This window comes from Equus caballus, chromosome 6 (genome assembly GCF_041296265.1).
Source record: "Equus caballus isolate H_3958 breed thoroughbred chromosome 6, TB-T2T, whole genome shotgun sequence".
In the NCBI taxonomy this organism is placed as follows: domain Eukaryota; kingdom Metazoa; phylum Chordata; class Mammalia; order Perissodactyla; family Equidae; genus Equus; species Equus caballus.
The window spans coordinates 8,217,052-8,230,846 of NC_091689.1; the positions used below are offsets into that span (position 1 = coordinate 8,217,052).

General features: G+C 37.2%; 1 protein-coding gene across 2 annotated transcripts in view; it reads left to right on the plus strand.

Annotated features, from left to right (window-relative positions):
- The window catches only part of CNOT9 (CCR4-NOT transcription complex subunit 9), a 29,634-nt gene that overhangs the window by 7,225 nt on the left and 8,614 nt on the right, over positions 1-13,795 (plus strand). For both annotated transcript variants that reach the window (NM_001301266.2, XM_005610612.4), the window contains 4 exon segments: positions 3,069-3,248; positions 4,492-4,607; positions 6,743-6,852; positions 12,033-12,142. In NM_001301266.2, coding sequence (NP_001288195.1) covers positions 3,069-3,248; positions 4,492-4,607; positions 6,743-6,852; positions 12,033-12,142 — 516 coding nt within the window.

Here is a 13,795-nt window from a genome sequence, read left to right on the forward strand (position 1 = left end):
AGCCATGCTGTGTCAGCATCCCACATACAAAAGAGAGAAAGATTGGCACAGATGTTAGCTCAGGAACAATCTCCCTCACCAAAAAAAAAAAAAAGAGTATGGACTCTGTTGCCAGACTGCCTGGGTTCAAATCCTGGCTTTACCACTTAAGTTTTAAATAACTTCTCTGTTCCTCAGTTTCCTCGTCTATAAAATGAGGGTGGTGATGATAAGTGTTTATTTAAGGCAGTGCCTAACAGAGTAAGTGTTATATATGTTAACTCCCTCCCATTTTTATTTAAAAAAATAGTTATATCCATCCCATAACAAATAGGTATACAATGAGTTTAAACTAACTCTTGCTATTAAATTGGGGGCAAAATTTAGCAGGGATAATGAAAAGGAGGGTTCGTACCCTGGGTATTTTCTGGTACCAAACTGTTCTCACTGCCTGCCCATTGCTAGAATGGCTACAGAACCCACAGCTCCAAGCTATTGTCTGAGAGTGCCATGTTACCACCCACCTGACGTCCCTGATCTCTTAGAGCCAAAGTCCCTTGGAGGCTGCAGCTCCCACAAGTAGCCTCAAAAGTTGGAGTATTGCTGGCAGCAGGTGGCCATGGCCTTAGAGACCCAAGTAGGCACTGGCGTTGGCCCTCCAGAGCACCAGCACCACTCCAGGGGCACCATGTCCTTGCTGGAGTCAAGCCAGCTCTGGAAACAGCTTATGTGGGCATGAGGCCTGATGTTCAGAAGCCGTGGTATGCTGACTGGTGGCTACTGGTGCAGCCTGGTGTTCGCCTAGGGCTCCCCAGAGCAGAATAGGGTACAGGGATGCCAGATACAAGTCACAGACTGGCTCTAGTCGGGGTGTTGGAGTTTACTGATGGTGGTGTCTGGGTCACAGGACTTTTGGGAGAGTTGACCAGAATGAGTAGTGACTAATCAGGATACTATATTGCTGGATCAGCATCTATGAGGCCCCCTTTAGTTACTGGATTGGGAGTCATCCAAGAGACTGTGGACAGGAAACCCACAGCTAAAATTTTAGCCCTTGTTTTCACTGAGCTTTTAAGGTGATGTAATACCCTAAATAAACAGACCCTATCTTCTGATGGGAATTACATTTCCAAAAATAACTTTTAAGTTGAGGGCCTTCCTGAAGCAGCATAGAAAGGGCAAGTGCTTGGACAATACTGCTTTTGCTGTTGGGAGGGGAAAAAAAACCTACCCTATTCCTTCTACATCGTGTTGTTGCTTTAAGAGTCTGTGTTTCCTTGAGGAGTGTCCCTGATGGGAGTTATAAAACAGCTTTTAAACAGATGAAGGCACTTAAAGAAGACTTAAGCTGCATGGTATTTTAGTCCATTTAACAGAATACCTTGTGGTTCATTCTGTCAAGCAAGTGAAATGATAAACATTGAGCTAAAAGTTTCCATTTCTAGAAGGCTATTGTTCAGCTTGGGTAGACTGAATATGAGTGCACCTCAAAGTCCATCTTAGACTTCATTCTGTTCTTCAGCAAAGACAGTTGTCTTCCTTGTTCCTCATCTTTCCATCTGTGCAATGGGTAGGTCATCATTCTGTCACACTAAGGTGTAGTGGGAACGTGTAAATAACTGTGAGAAGCTGTATAATACAGTTGAAGAAAGCATTGGAATATGCAACTTCATATTTCGGTGAATTGTGCAAGTTAATTTCTCTGAGCGTTAGTGATCTCGTCTGCAAGTGTAGATACCGTTTTTTATCTACCCACCCTTTTATTCCTCATGGATTGGGGGGAGTTTAGTGAGAAAATATTGGGCATAGGGATAGAAATTATCATGAATTTATTAGGGCTTTAGAGCTAGAAATAGCAAGGGTAATCATTTTTCTAGTCTACCATCTTATTTTCCAGATAAGAATAATTAAGGGATTTAATCAATGTCACAAGGCTATTTGACAAGTGTGAAGAATTATAGTATAATAGAATTCTATGTAATAGAATTATAGAAATGCTCAATTTTGGGGGGAATGTTGTGATTTTTTTTTTTTTTAAAGATTTTATTTTTCCTTTTTCTCCCCAAAGCCCCCCAGTACATAGTTGTATATTCTTTGTTGTGGGTCCTTCTAGTTGTGGCATGTGGGACGCTGCCTCAGCGTGGTTTGATGAGCAGTGCCATGTCCGCGCCCAGGATTCGAACCAACGAAACACTGGGCCGCCTGCAGCGGAGCGCGCGAACTTAACCACTCGGCCACGGGGCCAGCCCCAATGTTGTGATTTTTTTAGCACGATAATGAAAGCATGTTCTATGAGTCTGTTTATATGGTCCTACATGAGTAAGTAATGAGTGATCTCAAAGGGGTGGAGGTAGAGTATGTGTAGGAATCATTAGAAGGGGGAGACTTTCCAGATTATGTAGGTTTTCTGCTTCATGAAGGGGGATGCCGGAATTACTGGGAAAGGACCAGTAACAGGTGGGAAGGGTATAACTTTTTTCCTTTCAGAAACCATTATAGGCACATAGTTTAAAAAAAAAAAAAAAGGTTTAAACTATGCAGAAGATTTTGTTTTATACAATGAAAAGTCTCCCGTATAGATTCCAACATTGGAGGTAACTACTGCTAATTTATGTGTCTTTCTAGAAATGTAAATATGTAAGTATATGTTTATATTAATGAAATCATATGTATGTATGCTGTTTTCCACCCCTTATTTTGCTTTTGGTTTTTTATCTAGTATCAGCACATACAGAGCTATTTCTTTTTTAAAGGGCTACGTAGTATTCCATGTAACAATGTACCCATACACATTTAATTTAACCAGTTCCTTGTTAATAGATATTTGTTATTTCAGGTTTTCTGCTTTTAAAACAGTGCAATAGTAAACATCCAAGTATACCTATAGGATGAATTCCTAAATGTGGAATTATTATTAAATGTGTGCATTTAGATTTTGATAGATTGAATTAGTTTACATCAAACATTTATATTTAGAAAAGCCCCCCTGGTATTTATGAAAAATATATTCCCTCCAAAGCACTACTGCAGAGTAAGAATTGGTTTGACTCTAATGAAATTCACATTTACTTTCTTGTTTTCCTTTGAAGCCCGTGCCTACTGCACTGGCTCAAGTGGATAGAGAAAAGATCTATCAGTGGATTAATGAGCTGTCCAGTCCTGAGACAAGAGAAAATGCTTTGCTGGAGCTGAGTAAGAAGCGAGAATCTGTTCCTGACCTTGCACCCATGCTGTGGCATTCATTTGGTACTATTGCAGCACTTTTACAGGTGGGTCTGTAGCCAAGAGTTGCACTTCAGTCCTGTTCATCACACTTGTATCTCTCTGCCTTTGCCCAAATGATTTTGAAGACTTTAATAGGATGATTCTTTAAACGTTAGCATTTCTGAGAATCTGTTTTAGACAAGTCTGAGGTGCTTGTTAAAATGCAGATTCTTTTACCCAAGAGATTTGATTTATTTAGTCTGAGGTTAAAAAAATCTGTATTTTTAACAAGCACTGCCCCCGCTCCCAGGTGATTCTGATGCAGGTGGTTTAAGAACTAAACTTCGAAAAACACAGCTTTAGGAGTACTACAAGACGATGCTACATGACGAGGGAGAAGGTGGAAAGTAAGGTGTAAGGACTGCAGGGTATACTCTGGGGAAAGAAAATGTTAAGATAAAGATATAACAGCTGTAGGATTAAAGGTGGGTACACTTGTACATTAAAGAATAAATAACTGAAATTTGTTTCTGATCAGAATGGTCATTGGTGGGAGATAAAATTGATGTGGTATAGTCCTAAGATACCAAGCAAGTGGAATGATCATCCTTTAAAATATTGTCCAAAATTATTAATAATCAGTTTAATTTTCATATCTGTTAAGTAGATTCGCATTCTATCCCTACTGCATGTAGCCAAGAAACTAATCTTTCTTACAGGAACATTTTCTCTGTAAAAGTTTTATAATTAAAATAAATGGAATTGTATTCAGCAAATCATTACCTTTTGACAGAGAGTACGTATATTCACTGCTCTTTATACCTATCCTACACATGCATTCATGTTCTTATCTTGCTATTTTTGCCGTTGCTACTGACCAAACTCATATTTCTTTATGAATCACTGTGGCTTATTTACTGACACTTTCTGACCAGCTGTCTAATCAGTGTAACTAAAGGCAAGGTGTTGACAAAAAGGAGAGATTATAAATGTAAACATCCCTCAAGTGACAGCCTCAACGGATGCGGGATATAAGAGGAAGCGTGGGTGACCGTAGTTCCCTCCATAGAAATCTTCCTAGAGACGTGTGTTGAAATGTCTCAATAGTCTCAGTTGAGTGTATTTGTGATGAAAGGATAGGAGCATTGTTTGTCTATTTCTCCTCTCCCTCTGCTGGTTCAGTTCTTACAGGATATATAGAATTAAGAGGTTTATTTTTTTTTTTTAAGTTTTTTGCTTTAATACCATAGGAATTAATTTGATAATAAGTTATTCCTTGTTCATCTGGTGCTGGTTTCTGTTTTTTAGGAAATTGTAAATATTTATCCATCTATCAACCCACCCACCTTGACAGCACACCAATCTAACAGAGTTTGCAATGCTCTGGCGTTACTGCAGTGTGTGGCCTCACACCCAGAAACCAGGTAAGTGCTTTAGATGAGTCTGTTGGGGGAAGTTTTATTGAATATGGTTTTTTAAACTTTTTCTGAATGATGAGAGGAGGGGCAGGCAGTAGAGTGTGTGGGTGTAAGTGGGGATCTTTGGATTCTTATTTATGTTTTTGTTCCCTGAAGAATTTCTGTTCTGTAATTCAGCAAGTTTTAGTGTAGTAATAGTGTAGTGTTGTTTAACATATTCTTTTGTAATTACTTTTTTTTGGTGGTAAAATATACATACGATAAAATTTACCATTTTTAAGCATACACCTGAATAGTATTAAATACATTTATAATGTGTGGCCATCACCACCATCCATCTCCATTACTCTTTTCATCTTATAAAACTGAGACTCTATACCCATTAACAATAACTCCCCTTTCTCCCAGCCCCTGGCAACCATCATTCTACTTTTTGTCTCTATGAATTTGACTATTCTGAGTACCTCATATAAGTGGAATCATACAGTATTTGTCTTTTTGTGACTGGCTTATTTTACTTAGCGTAATATCCTTAAGGTTTATCCGTACTGTAGCCTATGTCAGAATTTCCTTCCTTTTTAAGGCCGAACAGTATAGCATTGCCTCATTTACTTTTTACCCATTCATAGCAATGAACTTTAAAGGAGTGGTGTTCACATCTCAGGAAAGGTCAGGAATACAGCAACTTCTCCCACCCGAATCCATGGTAGGCATCACTATGCCGTGTGTGAGGCACAGGGCATGGCATTTAGTAGGATATCAGTAAATATTTGAACCCAGCTCTTTTTCCCACTGAACCCAGATTTGGCTTCAGAATCTTTCTTAACACAGGTTTCTACTAGACAATGTGTGTAATGGATGAGAATTGGCATGGAAGTTGAGACATTTTTGCCTCCTGCTATATCTGACAAACTAAGAAAAGGGAAATCCTGTTCAAGAATCCACTTTGTGACTTTTCTGCCCTAAAGCACTTAATAGTCATTTTATTAAAGCCTTCCTCTCTTTGTCAAGTTTCCTTATAAAATCCAAGTGCTAGGTTGTCACTGACCTTTCAGAGCTTTAAAGAAGTTACTAAGAAGATTATTATTATTTTTTTTTTTTTCCTTTTTCTCCCCAAAGCCCCCCAGTACATAGTTGTATATTCTTCGTTGTGGGTCGTTCTAGTTGTGGCATGCAGGACGCCGCCTTAGTGTGGTTTGATGATCAGTGCCGTGTCCGTGCCCAGGATTCGAACCAATGAAACACTGGGCCGCCTGCAGCGGAGTGCACAAACTTAACCACTCAGCCACAGGGCCAGCCCCTAAGAAGATTATTTTTAAGCACTTAAGAAAAATGCAAGAGTACTTTGAGTGTTAAAAACTTGGGGTGTTGGTTCTCCTACAAGGGTGTAACTTATTTATAAATAATATAAAGTAATAGGCTGATTCCATATTAGTTGGCTGACGTACTAGCTGTAGGTGTTTTTGGAATGCTTGGTGTATCTGAAATGCTCTAACGAAAAAAGAAAAATGTGCATTTAAGCATAGCAGATAAACCTGATAATGACGCTTTTGTTTTGTTGTCTTGGTTTATAAGGTTTTGTCTGACTGTACCTGTGAAGATTCAATCATAAATTAGGTGAAGGATGGCATTTAGGAGAATCTCTCATGCACTTAATTGCATTTTATGACCTATTTTTTAAAATCTGCAATTGGATGTTTTGTCAGTTTTTAAGGTACTTGGTGCTGATTACAGGGAAAATCATGTATTCTCTTAACGATTGGCCTAGACTAGGGTTTTTTAACCTTGACCCCACTGAGATTTTGAGCTGGATAAGCCTTTGTGTTGGGAGGGGGCTGTCCTGTGCATTGTAGGATGTTCAGCAGCATACCTGGCCTCTGCCCACTGCATGCCCCTAGCACCCCCTCAGTTGTGACAACTAAAAATATCTCCAGACATTGCCACATGTCCCCTGGGGGGGAACAAAATCACCCCAGTTGAGAACCACTGGTCCAAACTAATGACCAGTAGCAGTCTTTCCTGAAGATTCCTTGGTAAGGCAATGTTATAGGCCTCACAACATTAACACTGTGGAAATTTGAATGTTCATAATCCTTAGAAATTAACTCTGGGCTCTGAATGTGATTACTTTTTTCTTGCAGGTCAGCATTTCTTGCAGCACACATCCCACTTTTTTTGTACCCTTTTTTGCACACTGTCAGCAAAACCCGTCCCTTTGAATATCTTCGGCTAACCAGTCTTGGAGTTATTGGTAAGTTATTAGGGTTATTTTGCAAGCCTGAAGTCCTCATTCATAATAGTGGTCTTAACTTAGGTGTTTTGTCTTGGGTTTTATGGCTTTGGTTCACCAATTGTTTATTTTTGTCTTTGAGGTTGAGTCTATTTTCGCTAATAAATGAGTGTCAGGAACGTGATGCCTCTTAGAAAGTACCATTCTGAATATTGTTAATAAGGCTGTGAGGTCCAACATTTGGGATTAAATTCAGCATGTATGTAGAAACATGTACTGGAATTGTAGGGAAAGTAAAGAAGAAGAACTTGGTTAACAAATAAAGAGTATTATTATAGGAATAAGAATTTGAGATTGTTGCTTTATTTTTTTGTCTATCTCACTTCTAAGCTGTTTTCCCATAACTCTAGGGGTTTACCTTCTATTTTACCTAGTTAAATTTTTCCATTGGCTTAAATTATTGTTTTCATATATATTTACTATGGGAGATGTGTCTAAAATACTTTTTACTTAAGAAAATAATATATGGGCCCGGCCTGGTGGCGCAGCAGTTAAGTACGCACATTCCACTTTGATGGCCTGGGGTTCGCTGATTCGGATCCTAGGTGTGGACATGGCACAGCATGGCAAGCCACGCTGTGGCAGGCGTCTCACATATGAAGTAGAGGAAGATGGGCACGGATGTTAGCTCATGCCCAGTCTTCCTCAGAAAAAAGAGGAGGATTGGCAGATGTTAGCTCAGGGCTAATCTTCCTCAAAGAAAAAGAAAAGAAAAGAATATATTAGCTATTTCAAATCTCAGACTCCTGGGTAGTAAAGAACTATCTTTGGATTTGTGAAATGTAAATACGTTCAAGAAGGTTTCTTTCCCAAACCACTCTTCCTTTTCTCAACATCTTTTTCTCAGTTTTGGCTTATGTGGTGACCAAACACTAAGGACATTAATTATACAAACTTAGTTTTGTTAGGTTGTGTTTTTATGTTCAACCTGTGTTTACATCCCTATGATTATAAACCGTGAATCAGGAAGTATAATTTAAAAGTTTGGTATTTCTAAGACATATTTCTCAGAGACATTTTATTCTGCTTCTAAGGAGTAACTGTTATCTCATATACTCCAAATGAATGTTATTGGTTTTATTTCTTTTTTTTTTTTTTTTTGAGGAAGATTAGCCCTGAACTAACATCTACCACCAATCCTCCTTTTACTGAGGAAGATTGGCCATGAGCCAACACTCATGCCCATCTTCCTCTACTTTATATCTGGGATGCCTGCCACAGCATGGCTTGATAAGTGATGCGTAGGTCCATGCCCAAGATCTAAACTGGTGAATCCTGGGCCGCCGAAGCAGAGCACACAAACTCAACTGTTATGCCACCAGGCCGACCCCAGTGTTACTGTTTTTTACATCTGCTGCCAAGTAGTACTCTAATTAGAAACTTTTTCCCCAATATATTCTTTTCTGCTTTTAAGCTATAAAAATTTCTCATGTAGGATTTAAAACAATGTGATTTCAGCCAAAAGGAAATATTAATAGCCTTAATTCTGATTCAAATCATCCTTCTTCTGTTGGTTTTTTGACTACGGTGGTTAGATGATGCATTTATGTGATGTTAGGATAAAGGTGACAGTGGGGGGTTGAAAAAATACTTGGACAGTATGAAGCCAGATGTCCACCCTTGCCTATGTTTTCTGAAACTCATTTTCTCCAAGTCAGTTGAGAGAACAAGCAGAAGGTGAATATTTGGGCCTAGACTTTTTGTTTACAATTCACAGATTATCAGACAAGTTTGAATATAAATGAAATGATACATAAGAGAAATTAGAAAATACTTGAAACTGGATAAAAATAAAAACAGATCAAAGTTTGTAGGATGCAACTAAAGCAGGGCTTAGAGGGAAATTTGTAGCATTAAAATGCTTCTACTAGAAAGGAAAGAGAAGGCTTCAATCAATGATCTAAGCTTTCACTTTAAGAAACTAGACAAAGGAGCAAATTAAGCCAAAGCAAACGGAGGGAAATAATGAAGAATAGACATCAATAAAAATGAGAACAGAAAAACAATAGATAAAATCAATGAAACCAAAAGATGATTTTTTTTTTGAGATATAATTGACATATAACATTGTATTAGTTTTAGGTGTACAACGTAATGATTTGATATATGTATATATTGCAAAATGATTACCACAGTAAGTTTAGTTATCTATCACAACACATAGTTACAAAAATTTTCCTGTGATGGCAATTTTTAAGATCTACTCTCGTAACAACTTTTAAATATGCAATACAATATTGTTACTATAGTCACCATGTATGTTACATCCCCAGAATTTATTTATCTTAATAACTGGAAGTTTGTACCATTTGACCACCTTTGCCCATTTCACCCACCCCCAATTTTTTATTGAAAAAATTGAATAAAATTAATAAATCTCTAACCAGACAGCCTGAGAAAAAAAGAGAAGACACAAATTAAAAATATCAGGAATAAAAGGAGGTATGTTAGACTGTACAGACATTTGAAGGATAATAAGGGAATACTGCTAATAACTCTATGCCTGTAAATTTGACAACTTAGATGAAATGGACAAATTCTTTGAAAAATACAATCTGCCAAAGCACACTCAAGAAAAAATAGATAACTTAAATATCTATTTTTATAGAGAAGATAGATATATAGACAACATATTTAGATATAGATAATATATTTAGATAAGCTAAATATCTGAGCTAAATAGTCTTACATCTGTTAAATAGTTTTTGTAGATAAAAACCTTCTAACAGAAAACTCCAGGCCCAGAGGGTGTCACTGGTGAATTCTACCAAAAATTTAAAGAAGAAATAATACCAATTCTATAAAACTTTTCCAAAACATAGATAGAAGGTTTCTTAGCCCTTGGTGAGGCCAGCATTACTCTGATAGGAAAACCAGAAAAAGACATTATGAGAAAAGAAAACTATAGGCTAGTATCCCTCCTGAACATACATGCAGAAATTCTCAGCAAAATGCTAACAAATCAAATCCAACAGTGTATAAAAGAGATTGTCATGACCAAATGGGGTTTATCCCGGGAATGCATACTGGTTCAGCTTTCAAAAATCAGTCATTTTGATTGACCATATCAACACACTAAAGAAGAAAAACCATATGATTATTTCTGTGGTTAAAAACAAAACAAAACAAAACAAGCCTTTTGACATAATTCAGCATCCATTCATGATAAAAACTCCAGCAAAGTAGTAATAGAGGGGAACTTTCTCAACCTGATAAAGTACAAAAAACCTATGGTTAAGGTCATAGTTAAAGTGAAAAACTGAAGTTGTCTACCTAAGAATGACAACAAGGCAAGGATGTTCATTCTCACCACTCCTCTTCAATCCTGGATATCCTAGCCAGTGCAGTAAGGCAAGAGAAAAAATAATACTGTCTATTCACAGACAACAAGATTAACTACATAGAAAAATCTTGAAGAATCTACCCCAAAAAAGCTACTAGAACTAGTGAATTTAGCAAGGTTGGAAGATAGAAGGTTAGCATGCAAAAGTCAATCCTATTTTTATATGTGCTAGCAATAAACCATTAGAAATGGAAATTTTAAAAACCTACCATTTATAATAGCACCAAAAGATGTGAAAGTCTTGAGTGTAAATCATGCAAAATATTTGCAAGATCTGTAGCTAAAAACTATAGAATGATGATGAAAGAAATCAAAGGAGACCTAAATGAATGCAGAGATATACCATATTCGTTAAGTGGTGTATCAGTGGTTTATTATTGTTGAGATGTCAGTTCTCCCCAAACTGATCTGTAGTTTTAGAGCAATTCCAACAAAATCTCAGCTGGACTTTTTTTTATAGAAATTGACAAGCTGATCCTAAAATTTATCTGGAAAGGCAACTAGAATATCCAAGTTTTTTAAAAGAAGGACAGCGTTGGAAGATGTATACTGCCTGATTTTCAGACCTACTGGAAAACTACAGTAGTTAAGACAGTGTGGTATTGGAGAAAAGATAGACTTGTAGATCAGTGGAGCAGAATGGAAAGTCCAGAAATAGACCCACACAAATATGGTCAATTGATTTTTGACAAAGGTGCAAAGACAATTTAGTGGAGAAAGGATAGTCTTTTCAATAAATGGTGCTGGAACAATTGGATATCCATATGTAAAACAGTGAACCACGATCCATACCTTGTACTCTATACAAAAATTAAAGTGGATTTTAGACCTACTTGTAAAATATAAATGAAATAGTAATTTGACATCTGCTGTAGGCCATATTAGTAAATTATGGTATGTGCTGTTTGCTGTCAGGTTTAGAGAGGTAGCATTTGTAGATTGCCAGGTTTTTTATTATTTATTTTATTATTAACGCAAATGATATTCCTTAGTCTCTCCTAAAGTGATTGGTTTTAGTTATTACAGGTCCACTTAACCAAGACCTTTCATATAAGAGCTAGTGATACATTGGGCAGCTCAGGGAACACTCATTTGTTTAACGGGCCTCTGCTTCCCTGTGTACAGAATGGAGACGGTGTCACTGAACTGTATCTGTCACCTGGTCCATGGTGTCAGTTTAGAAACCAGCAGAATGATAGAATTGGGATGAATTTTAGAAATCATTTGTTCCAACTCTTATTTTATAGATAAACAGAGGCCTGTGAAGGGAAGGTAACTTTATCAAACTTAGGTAAACTAGTTGTGGAACCAGGATTAGATCCAGGTGTGTGTAGTTCTTGTTTGGGTATACCCTACAATGTTTGCGCTCTTTGGAGAAAGAGGGGCAATTAAATAACCCGAAAGTAGTGTCTGTTTATGCCCATTGTGGATTCAGACTGACGTCAGTTCTTTGCTACTTGGGAATATGCTTTAATACTGATGTAGAATCCTCTCTTAGCTAAAATAAATGGGAAATACCTGGTGAGATTATTGTGTGACTATCTACCAGGAGTGATAGAAAAATGATTTAGAAGGCTAAACTGCTGCTCACTATATGATGGACCAGCCTTGGTACCTGATCTTCTAGTGTTGACTGATAACAGTCAGCCTATGCTTTTCTTCCTCTTTTTCTCTGATTCTCTGACATATAAACCACAATTTGTGTTGTATGTTATTTAAATTCCACAACTAGCTGGATGAACAGTTTTAATCGGAAACCCTGACTCTGAAATAATTTTGTTTGTCCATATTTCTTTAGGGGCCCTGGTGAAAACAGATGAGCAGGAAGTAATCAACTTTTTATTGACAACAGAAATTATCCCTTTGTGTTTGCGCATTATGGAATCTGGAAGTGAACTTTCTAAAACGGTATGTGCTTTTGACTTAGATCCTATATTGTATTCACACGTAAACTACTTCTTTATGGTCCTGGGATCGTTTTCTCCCTCCCTTCAGGTTTTCTTGAAACTTTTATGAATATTTTTTCTCTTTTGAATAAAAATTGTTCCAAAATGATCATTAAAAAACCCAGACCCTTTAGAAAAAAATCAAGTTAAACACTGAAGTTTTCTCTTTTCTCTGAATCCACTTCTCAATCCATGTGTGTATTATTCCATACTTTTTTTTTTTTTTTTTTTTGCTGAGGAAGTTTCTCCCTGAGCTAACTAACATCTGTTACCAATCTTCCTCTTTTTGTATGTGAGCTGCCACCACAGCATGGCCACTAACAGATGAGTGGTGTAGGTCTGTGCCTGGGAACCAAACCCAGGCCACTGAAGTGGAGCGTACTGAACTTAACCACTAGGCCACTGGGGCTGGCCCCAGACACTTTTTATGCATAATCAACTGTGTGTGTGTGTGTACATATATATATGTATATATATATATATATGTATACATAATTTGAGCTTCTGCCTACTTTCCACATCAACAATGAATGACAACATGACTAGATATAAAATTCTTATCTCATTTTTGCCTCTCAGAACTCTGTTGCCATACCCCTGATGTCTTCTGGTATTATGTTGTAGTGAAATCTGGGCCAGCCTAATTTTTCCTTTTGTTAGTGAATTTGCCTTTTCTGTGTGGGTATCTATAAGTTTTTTAAAAATTATTTTCAACTTCATTTGATACTCTTATGTGAGATTCTTTTTCTGGAAGAGCATACTCCTTGTATCTATTTTTTGTTAATTTTCATAGTTTTCTCTTTAATTTATTCTGGCCTCTTGCTTCAGCAACATCAGTTATGCTGTATTGTCTATCTTTCTTACCTATCTTTTTTTCCCCTCTCTATTCATTTTTTATATTTTTATTTTATATGTGATTTTTTTCTCAAGGCTGTTTTTCCATGTTGCTGACTACTTTTAGCAGTATCCAACCTCTACCTCTGAAATATGAAGTAGTCACACTGAATAATTTTTAATTCAATGAATATTTATTACTGAGTTGGGTGTAAGCAGATGTCATGATTTGAAAATTTTTTATTCTGAATATGCAATACATACATAAAGTAAAAAATTCAAATAGTACAAATAAATATACAAGTAAAAGTAAATCTCCTACCTCAACCTCTCAGTTCTCCCCAGTGGTAACCAGTGTTACCACATTCTTGTATCCTTCCAGAAATATCCCGTGTATATATGTAGCAGTATAATTTTTTTTTTCAGAATGCATGGACTGTTTCTTTTTTTTCCCTTTTTACTGAGGAAGATTGGCCGTGAGCTAACATCTGTTGCTGATCTTCCTCTTTTTTCTCCCCAAAGGCCCAGTTCATAGTTGAATGTACTAATTGTAGGTCATTCTAGTTCTTCTGCGTGGGATGCTGCCTCAGCATGGCTTGATGAGCGGTGCATAGGTCCATGCCCAGGATCCAAACTGGTAAACCCCCAGGCTGCCAAAGTGGAGTGCGCAAACTTAACCACTCACCCACGGAGCTGGCCCCCAGTAGCAGTTTAATATTATATCCATTTTTTTCCCCTAGTCTCTGCCATCTTACTTCTCATGTCTTTTCAGCTCTTTGAA